Source organism: Chelonoidis abingdonii, chromosome 22 (genome assembly GCF_003597395.2).
Source record: "Chelonoidis abingdonii isolate Lonesome George chromosome 22, CheloAbing_2.0, whole genome shotgun sequence".
In the NCBI taxonomy this organism is placed as follows: Eukaryota; Metazoa; Chordata; order Testudines; family Testudinidae; genus Chelonoidis; species Chelonoidis abingdonii.
This window is the reverse complement of record NC_133790.1, coordinates 400,656-413,083: the sequence shown is the minus strand read 5'-3', so window position 1 is coordinate 413,083 and position 12,428 is coordinate 400,656. Positions and strand designations below refer to the sequence as shown.

The following is a 12,428-nucleotide window of genomic DNA, read 5'->3' as shown; positions in this document are numbered from 1 at the left end:
GTTCTTCACAGTCTGCTTTGGCCTTAACTATCTTTGAGCAGTTTAGTATCATCTGCAAACCTTGCCAACCTCACTGTTTGCCCCTTTCGCCAGATCATTATGAATAAGTTGAATAGGATTTGGTCCCAGGACTGACCTTGGGGAACATCACTAGTTACCCTCTCCATTCTGAAAATTGACCATTTATTTCCTACCCTTTGTTCCTGACTTTTAACCAGTTCTCAATTCACGAAAGGATCTCTCCTTTATTCCATGACACTTTTTACGTAAGAGCCTTTGGTGAGGGACAATCTCCAGGCTTCTGGAAATCTAAGTACAACTATGTCCACTGGATCCCCCTTGTCCACGTTTGTTAACCCCTTCAAAAAACTTTCATAGATTAGTAAGACACGATTTCCCTTTACCGAAACCATGTTGACTATTGCTCAACAGTTTATGTTTTTTCTATGTGTCTGACAATTTTATTCTTAACTATTGTTTCGACTAATTTGCCTGTGTCCAACGTAGACTTACCGGTCTGTATTGCCGGGATCACCTCTAGAGCCCTTTTTAAATACTGGCGTACATTAGCTAAATTCCAGTCACTGGGTACCGAAGCCGATTTAAAGGACAGGTTACAAACCTTAGTTAATAGTTCCGCAATCTCACATTTGAGTTCTTTCAGAAATCTTGGGTGAATACCATCTGCTCCCAGGACTTGTTTATATGAGTTTATCAATTAATTCCAAACCTCCTCTAGTGCAACTACGTTTCTCTTGTGCACCTACAAAGCCAGCTCAGGTTGGGAATCTCCCTAACATCCTGCGTAACTGAAGCAAAGAATCCATTTAGTTTCTCGCAATGACTTTATCGTCTTTAACGCTCCTTTGTATTTCAATCATAGGGCCCCACTGTTGTTTAGCAGGCTTCCTGCTTCTGATGCTACAAACATTTTACCACCACCTTTGGATTTGGCTAGCCATTCTTCAAACTCCTCTTTGCTTTTCTTATTACACTCTTGCACTTAAGCTGGCAGTGTTGTGCTCCTTTCTTTGCCTCACTGGATTTGACTTCCACTTTTTAAAGGAAGTCTTCTCACTGCTCTTACATGGTTGTTAAGCCAGTGGTGCCTCTTACATTTTTACTTGTGGTATATCTATGAGTTGGCCTCTATTATGGTGTCTTAAAATAGGGTCATATTGCACTTACTTTTGCTTTAACTACCTCCCTCATTTTTGTATAGTTCCCTCTTTTGAATTATCCAAATGCTCCGTTGGGCTGTTGAGGTGTCTTTCCCCACAGGATTGAATGCAATTGTATATGGTACTATTCCAAGGCAGCTGCGCTCTTGGACCAGCTCCTGCACTTCACCTCAGGATTAAATCTAGAGTTACGCCTCTCCTTGAGGTCCCACCAAAGCTGCGTCCATGAAGCAGTCAATTTTATCTCTGCATTTCGTCCTTAGGTGAAAGCTCCAGTCATATGGGGACTAAGAAATCCCCACATTACGGTCAATTTTGATAGCTCTCTATGTCCTTAGCATTTCATCACTTTTACTTTCCTGGTCAGATGTGATAATAATCCCTAATGTTATATTTTTTATTACAGCATGAATTTCTATCCATAGCGTTCTGAGCGAGAGGATTCGCTAGAGACATTTGTATTCTCTTTCCATTTATAGTGCGCACTCCTCCACCCTGACGACCTGTTCTGCCTTCCGACTAATTGATGAGATATATTTGGTCGTGCAATGTCCAATGATTGCTCCCAGTCACCCAGGTTTCTTGATGCCTATATCAATATCCTCTTTTATCAGTTTTCATCCATCTTATTATTTAGACTTCTAGCATTTGTGTACAAGCACTTTAAAATGTCCTTAGTTGCGCTTGCAGTTATTCTTTAGATTTATCTACTTTCGCCGCTAACTGCGTCCCTGACTATAACCTGGAGTCCCTATCATCAGACCCCCTAAGAGAAGTGTGTGGATCCATCCTTCTGCAGCAGTCAGCTTTTCCCCCCATCTCCTCTAGTTTAAAACTGCTCTACAACCTAACTGTGTTATGTGCCAGCCAGTGGTCATGGTTTAGGTGCGCCCTCTCTCCGTATAGGCCCCCCACCAAAAGTCCCTAGCCTAATAAACTCGTAAACCCTCCTCTCTACATCATCGCTCATCACTATGTCGAAGGCTCTACCGGCCCTGCGCCATGGAACTGGGACATTTCCTTGGGGGCCACCATAGAGGTTCTGGATTTCGTCTCTTCCCTAGCAGCCTAAATTTGGCTTGCAGGACATCTCCCTCGACCTACATGGTAGCTCCAGACTCCCCCGTCACACACGAAGTCTATCTAGATGCCTCGAGAGATCCGCAACCTTCACACCAGGCAAGGCAATTAGCCATATGGTTCTGCCGGTCGATCACCAAACCAGCATACTCCTATGTCAATATCGAACTCCCATTACTAACACCTGCCTTTTCCTTGCAACTGGAGTTCCCTCCCCCGGAGAGGTAACCTCAGTGCGAGAGGCAACCTGCTAGAAATGTCTAGAGATTACTGTGGTGCTAAACCAAGGTATTTCTGCAGGTAAATACTTTCATAGTCAGATTCAGCATCCACAGCGACTGCTTCGCCTCAACAAAACTGACCTAAGCCCTAGAACAGACACAAACAACAAAGAGAGATGCCTTAGGCAGCTCTTGGACATCACATCAGTTTCATAGATACAAATATGTTCTTTTAAGCCAACACTCAAAACTGTCGTTGTCCAGCTGCCAAATATGGACAAAGAGAGTTTGGCAATACTCTCAAAATTTTCTAAAGCCAATCTAATCTGAAACAATTTCTATTGGAGCAGCAATTTAGGCCAAAGAAAGATTCCTGTGTAGGAAAGTGAGAAAAATACATGGCCAGAAGCAAAACATAATGCAGAGGGTGAAAAAAAATTCAACTGTGGATTTTCATTATCTCAACTACTGTGTTGCATGATGGCAGCTTTTTTAAAAAGCCATAGAAATTTCCCTTCTGAGACATTTTCATCAGACCTCCATCCCATATAATCATGGCTTAAAACAGCCACTGTGTTTACTTTGTTGACAGAGCTGTCTATTCAGCAAATAGAATTGCACTGTGAGTGTATTTATTTCATATTCTTTTAGCCAATGCCCACTATGTCAAGTGAACACTGAAAATCTTAAATCCTTGCATACAGAAACAGAGAAACAATTGCCATACTGACTCAGACCTGTTATCCATTTATTCCAATACAATTTCCAACAGAGGTCAGCACCAGATACTTTAGAGGAAGGTGTAAGAAATGCTGCAGTAAGTAGATACAGGACAATCTGCCTCCCCATATTAGGTCTCATTCTGGTCTCTAATAGTTAGAGGGTCGCTTAGGCCCTGAAGACTTAGGTTTTATCTCCCTTCCAAAATTCATTAGTAGTGAACTATAACTCTAAGATATTCCTGTTTTCCACAGAGATAACCAATCCTCCTTTGAATCTTCCTCAGTTCTTGGCGTCAAAGCCTGCAATCATTTGCAAAGGGGTTATTCTGTGAGTCTAAACATGGGAAAGATAATTCCATAGTGCCCCAACACAGGAAGGTTCAAATCCACACAGCCAGCCAGTGAGAAGGTTGTTATTTCAAGGCTTCGTAACATGGGACAGGTTGAGTTCAGGATCAGCTGGAGACGGGTCATTCATTAGCTCTCTACCATGAGAATGGCTGACTGCACAGGCTCATCCTATCTAGTGTAGGGATGGAAGAAGGTGGAAGAGTCATTCCACAGGTTACCCGAGAAATATTGCTTCAGGACTAACACAGGAGGTGCTTATGTCAGAGGCATGGTTGATAAGGAAATTTGTAGTAATTGCAGATTAGAGGGAGGAAAAGCACTAAAGCTGGTGAGAAAATTTCCACTGAAACAAAATTCACCGAAACAGGAAAAAGTTTGTGTGTGTGTGTGAGAGAGAGAGAGAGAGAGAGAGAACGTTTGCTTTCCAACCAGTTCACTAGCATACTGCGATTCTGCCTCTAGAAGAAAAATACTTCTGATTGAGCTATAAACTCTCCAGTATAAACTACAGTTCAGAATGAACAGCTAGGAATGTCTTTAAATTTGGTTTGTATCTGAGTTGATTGAGACTGTTTACAGGAATACAGCACAATTAACATGATGCCAAGGAAGGGCCACAGAAGAATGAGGCCTTTTTCGTATTAGGCTTTATTTATTTATAGAGTGATAGTCATATTCTAGAAACAGCACTGCCAACTCTAAAGGTTCAAAAATCATGAGTGAAGCCCAGAGAAATAATTAAATTAAGCCAAAAATTATGAGATTTTTAAAGAATATGTTATACTGTGTTTTTTGGTCTGTTTTGATTTTTTAATTCTCCTACCTATCCCCAGTATGTGTTAGAGACAATTAACACTGACCAGCCTCCCAAATTTATTGGTAAGGTGATTTTGGCCCCTGCTGCAGGAGCTCTCACCCCCATATATGTCCATCCCCTGCCCAGCATTAATTCTGTTCCCCCAACCTTCAAAATCAATCCTGTCCCGCACCCAGCCCCTCATCAGTTCTAGCCCCAGAGCCTCACATCTGCTCCTCCTGGAGTTCTTCATGAGCCTCTCCCAACCTAGCCAGGAGCTGCAGAAATGTCCCATTTTTCCCCTTCCAGCCTTAAGGAAGGGAGACAGCACCAGAGGTTCTTCACTTCCCTCTGCCCCTTTGCTGTCCCTGCAGCAGAGGAGCTGTCCCTGATCAAAGGGGGAGGGAGAATAGAGCCACTCTGAGCTGCTGGGCTCTTTCTGCTCCCTCTTCCCCTTCTGTGAGAAGGGTGGTGGGTTGCAGAGGGGATGGGGAGAGAGCTCTGCCTGCTTCTTGGCTGCTCTAGACCAGGAGATGGGAAAGTGTCACAAACAGCCAGAGGGGATTTTCCTCTTAGGGCTGAAATTTGCTAGGAGACTGGAGTTTATCATTGCAAAATTGGCTCCAGCCCAAATCTACCACTCATGAAAATCATGAGAATTGACAACACCCACAGAAGCAAATTTAATCCACTGTAAAACTGAGTGCTTTGTCAAAAGGAAAGTTAAACCAAATATAATTCCAAACTAGACCACTGGGGGATGCTGCTCGTAGTGGCTACCGCTCTGGGAAGAATAAGAATAAGAGGAGGTACAGGAAAAGGACCAGCTTTGTGCAGGAATGCCTGGAAAAGTTATTTTGACTGTTTAATTTCTTATCTCGACAAAGATGTGTTGGGCTTTCCAAGCAAGTGTACATTTTATAATATAAACAACAATATGGTTCTTTGCAAATTCATCCAAAATGGCAGGCACAACCAACCAACATAGTAATAGTATCAACATCTAGCTCTTATATAGTTTTTTTTCACATGTAGATCTCAAATCACTTTACAAAGTGTCATTTTCTACCTGCAAAAAGGGGATAAGTGGCTTGCCTAAGGTCACAGAGTGGCAGAGCTGGGATTAGAACAGAAATCTCCCAAGTTCCAGTCTAATGCCATATCTACTGTGACACATTGCCTCCTGTGACTGCCTACATTTTTTATTTTTGTTTTAACTACGCAATTTTAACATTGCATTAATAGGGGTTTCTTTGCATTTAATAGACCCTGATTTGATAACACAGAAAGATGCTTTCATGTAACAGAGCTAATCTTTTAGCTAGTGAATTTCCTATTTCATTTTATTTTCCCTTTGATGCACAGGTCTATTCCTTTACCAGAGACTCATTTCAAAGGTCTCCCTGTATTTGTCTGTGATTGGCATGAGAAAAATATTCGTTTATGAGGTCCTTCCATAACTATTCATTTAAGTGGGCTCCACTGTAAATCGTTACCAGATTTCTCAGTAACAAAAAACAAAACTATCAAAAAATGTACTGGCTTTTACACTCCATGCCTTCCAGCATTTATACAATTGAACGAACTGGAAATTTGGAGATCACTTAAAAAACTTTATTTTACATAGCGCCTAAAACTGTCCAAAATGTTTTATAGTATTCACTAATACAAGACAGAAGTTAGTGATGGAAGAGACCTATGAATTTCTAGTCCATCTCCCTGTCAAAGCAGGATTCTCCTTACTAATGCAGGATGTGGTACATAGTATAAATTACAGAACCCAGTGGTGTAAATAATATGGTGAATACATTAAAGCTTCAGTAAAAATAATAGAGCAACCGGCAGGGGAGAAAAGGTATTTTCAGATAAGATCTAGAACAGAGGTGGGCAAACTACGGCCCGCGGGCCACATCCAGCCCATGGAGCTGTCCTCCCCTGCCCCTGAGCTCCTGGTCAGCCCTGGCCCACCCCCTGCTGTCCCCCCTCCCCCACAGCCTCAGCTCAGGGTGTCAGCAGTGTGGCTCAGGGACGGATTTAACAGTGAACACAGGGTGCCTTGGCATGGGGGCACCCCCCCAACAACAGAGGGCCCCAGGGCCAGGCAAGTGGGCAGCTCAGCACCGGCATACCCCCCGCGGGGGGGAGAGGGACTTGCAATGCGGGGGCAGGGAAGCAGGTGGGCAGTGCAGGTGGCAGGAGCATGGGGAACACGGACAGAGAACTCAGGAGGAGAACCGGGCGGCCGCACAGCTGGCCGGAGTGAAGCGGCTCTTTGAAGGGGAAACCACCCCTTCTCTCCAGCTGCACAGCTTCCCCTGCTCTTCCTGAATCCTCCACCCATGTTCGCAGGGCCACATTCCGAAACGGGATGGGGGGGTTCCAGGGGAGGGGGGTTGGGGGCAGTGATCCAGGAGGAACAGAGGAGGGGTTAGATGGCAGGGGTGGGTCCCCCTTGGGGCAGATCAGGGGGATTGGATGGGGAAGGGGCGGTCAGGTGACGGGGTTGGATAGGGGGTGGGGTCCCAGGGGGCAGTTAGGGGCGGGGATCCCGGGAGGGGGCAGTCAGGGGACAAGGAACAGGGGGGGTTGGATGGGTCGGAGGTTCTGAGAGGGGCAGTCAGGGGGCAGAAAGTAGGAGGGGCAGATAGAGGGTGGGGGGCAGGCTGTTTGGGGAGGCATAGCCTTCCCTACCCAGCCCTCCATACCATCTCATAACCCCGATGTGGCCCCCAGGCCAAAAATTTTGCCTACTCCTGACCTAGAATGAGATGGAAAATTAACAAAGTGGAGAGATTCAGGCAAGCTATTCCAGGCAGCAGGACCCACAGGTTGGAAGGCTCTCATAACTATAGTCATAGAATCATAGAAGATTAGGGTTGCAAGAGACCTCAGGAAGTCATCTAGTCCAGCCCCCATAGAATTTATTAAATATGCACAGATTCACATCCAAATCATTGTAATGTACATTTGTAGGGGTTTTTTTGGAAGACTCAAAAATAATGCTGTCTCCTCCTTCGGCCCACCCATCCAGGGTTTAGTGGGTCCTGGGACTTGCTATGAAAAGTGATATTTGTTAATATCACAGCACACTTAATTGCTACCTGGGAGGCTATGAAAAGTGGTAAGTGATATTAACATATAAACAAGTATCACTTTTCACAGATAGCTAGTAAGTCTGCTGTGAAAAGTGATACTTGCATGTTTGTTAATATCACTTTTCCCAGCAAGCCCGAGGACCCATTAAGCACTGGATAGGGGGAACCGAAGGGAGAGGCACCAGGGCCAGGGGCGATGGTGGGATGGATGTGAGGCCAGGAAGGCAGCAGGGGCCAGGGACAATGGGGGCGGGTGATGAGCCCCACTGTTGCGGGGCCAGTGCCAAGGCCTGGTATCTGGGGACAGGAACTGCATGGCTGGAGCCAGCTATCGGAGTCTGCTGCCACACAGCTGGAGCTGTGGGGCAGCACCCAGGGCTAGTGCCTGCCGCTGCACGGCCAGAGCCAGGAGCTGGGTTCCGGAGCCCAGGAGTGTGTGGCTGTAGCCAGCACCCACCGCTGCATGGCTGGAGCCAGCACTCACTGCTGCAGGGCCAGGGGTCGGCTGTGTGAGTCAGCTTCTGCCACTGCGTGGCCAGAGCCTGGGGCCGGCACCTGCTGCCATGCAGCTGGGGAAAGGATCAGCACCATGGGCTAGGGTCGCATTGCTGGAGCTGGGACCAGCGCCCACAACTGCACAGCCAGAACTGGGAGCCAGAGGCCAATTGAAGCTCCACAGCTGGGGCCAAGGGTCAGAACCTGCTGCCCTGCAGCCAAAGCCAGGGGTTGGTGCCTGTTTGGAGTCCGCTGCCCTGCGGCTCAGGGTCAGTGCCTGTGGCCAGCGCCTGCCACTGCACAGCTGGAGCCCAGGACTGCAGCCGGGAGCCAGCGCCTGCTGCCACAGAGCTGGAACCAGGGGCCAGAGGCTGAATCCTCGCAGCTGGAGCCCAGGGCCGCGTGGCCAGAGCCAGGAGGGGGAAAAAGAGGGTCAGTACCCTCTGCCCCATGATTGGAGCCCAGGGCCGCAAGGCCAGGCTCCTGAAGTCCTGCCACTGGAGCCTGCCACCCAACCTCCCTCCAGAGGGTCAAGAACTCACCTGGCTCCTGCCGCGTTGCGTCCCACCTCTCTCCAGAGGCAGTGCAGGGCAGCACAACCAGGAGCAACAAGGAGGAATGGAGAGAGGCCGATTCTATGCCCCACCCATCGCCACCTAGGAGGCTGTCGTGGCCACATGCAGCCATGGAGGCCACATTTGAGAAATATTGATCTAGACCATCATCATCATTTCTATTGAAAGCCTTCTCTCCTTTTGGCATCATGAGTGGGCAGATCTTAGGAGAATATCTCCACTAATGTTTTACCAAAGCTGCCTCTTAATCTGGCTGTACTAGAAATCTTTCCTCCGTGGAGAGGGAGTGCACTGGTCCTGCTGAGGCTTCAGGCATTTGCCCTACAGGGCGTTCAGAGAGGTGGTGAATTAATGACCAAAGTAAAAGGCCAATTTGAGTTGCCCAAGGCAGAAAACAAGATTATCTTGTCTTAGACAGAAGCCTTCAATTTTCAACAGCTGGGGATTCATTCCCAATTGTGGCAAGCAAGTGAGGGCCCCACAAGAAAGACAAGCTAACCCACCCCTCGAAATGATGTTATAGTGTGCACATTGACTGAAGACTGATGTATGAATGACATTACTACTGCAGGCTGCATCTATGAGAACTGACCGGCTGAGCCCAGTTCCCCCATCCCCAAGTCACCTAGAAGTTGCAGCCCCTGCCGTTCCTCAAGACCTAGAACAAACTGATGAGTGCATCAGATAGCAGTAGGATGTCTAAGGAGTTTTAGAAGCAGCAGGAGCTTCACAGCCACTAATCCAGGACCACTTGCAGAAGGCCCATCCTTACCTCTAAAAGCAATATCCTGCTTTCTGCCTGATGTGAACTGTCATCCCTGGGGTGCAGAAAAGGCAAAGCTCTCTTCAGAAAGGAGCTCTGCTTCCCCTTTTTAGGTATATGTCATGTTTATTTCAAATTGAGCCTGAAGCATGGAGATCAGCACCTGCAAAGGCTCAGAAAACTCAGTTCTGCACCATCACATGCACAAGATTAACTGAAGAATGATAATTCAATAGGCAAAATTTCCAGCTTCAGAAAGAATATTTTTGAATGGAAAGGCATTGAAATTGACTGCTTCAAAGATATCAGGGACAGGAATCTTCCTGTGCAGCTGTGAAGGCAGAACTGGTCACGCAGTGCAGCTTAGCACTCAGCCAAGTCAGTGTCTGTCTCCATCTCCCTGGAGACTGGTAACCCAACTTCAAGATCCCTGGACCTGAATATGAAGAAAAGCAGCAAAAATATCACACCATACATTGTGAAAACAACAGAAGGAATGCTGAAGGGTGAGATTCAAGAAGGTCAACACAAGTGATATCTATGACAAATAGAACATAATGCTTTCTCTCAATGGAACACAACAGAAACCCACTGTCCAAGCAACACTGTGGGTATGGCTACACTTGAAATTTCAGAGCACTGCCGCGGCAGCACTTTGAAGTGTGAGAGCGGTCGGAGCGCCAGCACTGGGAGAAAGCTCTACCAGCGCTGCATGTAAACCACATCCTCTACGGGCGCGCGGCTCCCAGCGCTGCCGCACTGATTACACTGAGGCTTTACAGCGCTGCACCTTGCAGCCCTCAGGGGGGTGTTTTTTCACGCCCCTGAGCGCGAAAGTTGCAGCGCTGTAAACTGCCAGTGTAGCCATACCCTGTTAAATAAAGGCAGTGCTATCTCTGGGAGTCCCTATTTTATAGAAGAGCATCCATTTACCCTTTCCACAACAGATCAACATGCAAGGTCAGACTTTTCCATGGCTTGTCAGGTCTTACTGAGCATGTTGGGCCACATGGCATTTCTTAAAAAATTATCAAGAAAATACACCAAACAACAGAACCAGCTCTAGAAAAACTAAATTTTAAGAAAAGGAAGTGATGAGCTAAGCCGAAGTCCTTAGTTTTCTACTCTAATGCCCCATTACCAACAACAATCTCTATGCAGCATGTTCCATCCTGCACACTGCTCTCCTGAGGCGTTCAGAGAAAGATACTTCGGGCTGCTGCTGAATGTTTATTAGTGTAAATGTTAGGAGAGATGTCTGATCTTCACACACTATGAACGACATTTGTTTAAAAGGCTGAATCCAAAATCTTCACAAGGATCAGCAAAAAAGAATCCCTGCCAGGCAGCTTAGAAAAAATAGGCAAATGTCTGTTTACACAGAAAATAGTTTAACTCTTAACAGGAAACTCAAATAAGTCGCAGCTTTTAACACAAAGATTTCTGTTCTCCAAAGCCCCCACCAAAATGAACCATAAGTACAGAATGATTTATGTCCATCTCCATTACAAGATAATTACAGCCTTTATAATACTGCAGGAGCTGCAACTCCCATAGAAAGTCTCTCACCACAAGGGAAATGGGCTTTCCTACCTTTGGCCATTTAGGATTTAGGAGTCGTGCTTTGATTGCATCATCCAGTGCCTTGTCGTACTGCTGGATTTTCATGTATGCTGCAGATCGGTTACTGTACAGGATGCAATTCTGAGGATCGACTCCCAGGGCTTCATTGTACAGCATAATAGCTGTATGAAAATCACCATCATGACAGGCCTGGTTACTCTGACGAACTTTCTCAACAAACTCAGCCTTGCTCAACATGGGACCGTCAGGGCTTCTTCCTCCAGAAGATTTTGATCCAAAAAAGGGAATCTGCAGACAGAAAATGTTAACCCAAAGTACTAATTACTCACTTTCATATCATTTTATTAAAGATTTTAAAAGTAGAAGAAACGATACAGTATAAGATAAAACCATTAACATTTCAGGAATTTAAAATTTGGGACAGGGAATGAGAACTTCTTCCAGTTTTTAAATTTGTTATCTATTAGTCATTTTGTAAATGTTTTGTACCAGAGGTTTCAAAAACTTTCCCATGAAGCATGATCAGCGAACAATGTCTTCATGATCTCCTTAAAAGATGACTACCTCCTCCAGACATAAGACTAGTTAATACATTTTTCTAACTTACTGAACTCACTGAGTTTTTGTTTAAATACAGCTATGCTATTTGACTATCACTTCCAGCACAATCCTTGGTTAGAGTGGAAGGGAGGTGGTGTGCAGATTGGGAGAGTTTGATAAATAGGTTAGCAAATAAAAGTGCACATGTGAAGATGTGTTAAGATGTCATTAAGCAAGTGTGACTACGTGGGCATACTCATACAGGGAGGTTGGTAAGCAGATGTACACAAGTCAGAGCCTATGAAGGGTCCACACCATGTCAAGAGAAGTTTGAGAGTGAGGGTGAACCAGGATTTATTGGGAACACAGACTAAAGAATCATCCTGTTGATTTGTTCACCAGTGTAGTAACCCTCTGATCTCATGAAGGTATGATAGCATTGGAGAGCACAGAAATAAAAATCTGCAATTACACTGTTTAGCGTCTTTCAATTAATTATAAGCCTCTAAGGATGCAAGGCAAGCAGTAGTTTCTAATTCCAAAGACTATTTTATTTATCGATAGCTAATAGATATTATGCACACATGGAATATTCAAAGACTATTGTATCAATTGTATAAATGTTATACGTATCTGTATGGGCTAGGTAGTCTATGAGGGAGTTATAGGAATTGCCTGCAGGAACTAAAATCACTGGGGGTAAGGGTAAAGGGGAGGAGGGGTAATCAATGCAAATCTCTAGGCTGGTAACCAGTCTGGAGAAGCCTCATCCCCACAGGGGAAAATGTATCTACTCATTTAACCAAGTTCAAGAACCCGACAAAGAAAGGAAAGGAAAACTGTACAAACTGACCAGCCTGATATAGAAAAGGACATCACTCTCATCTGATACAAGATTGTCATGATGCTGTGACCAAGAGGGATAGGCCCAGCAGAAAAGGCCTGAAGGACTTTGAAACTTGCCAAAACCCTTGCCAAAAAGATGGATGACTGCCTGGTAAACTAAGACATTCATGTGAGCTATT

At 45.5% G+C, this 12,428-nt stretch overlaps 1 protein-coding gene across 2 annotated transcripts in view; it reads right to left on the bottom strand.

Annotated features, from left to right (window-relative positions):
- TTC28 (tetratricopeptide repeat domain 28) overlaps positions 1-11,148 on the bottom strand; it is a 484,889-nt gene extending 473,741 nt beyond the window's left edge. For both annotated transcript variants that reach the window (XM_075059934.1, XM_075059935.1), the window contains exon 1: positions 10,873-11,148. In XM_075059934.1, the coding sequence (XP_074916035.1) occupies positions 10,873-11,100 (228 nt within the window). In that variant the 5' untranslated portion in view covers positions 11,101-11,148. The remainder of the gene's footprint in view (positions 1-10,872) is intronic.
- Between the last annotated feature and the right edge of the window lie 1,280 nt (positions 11,149-12,428).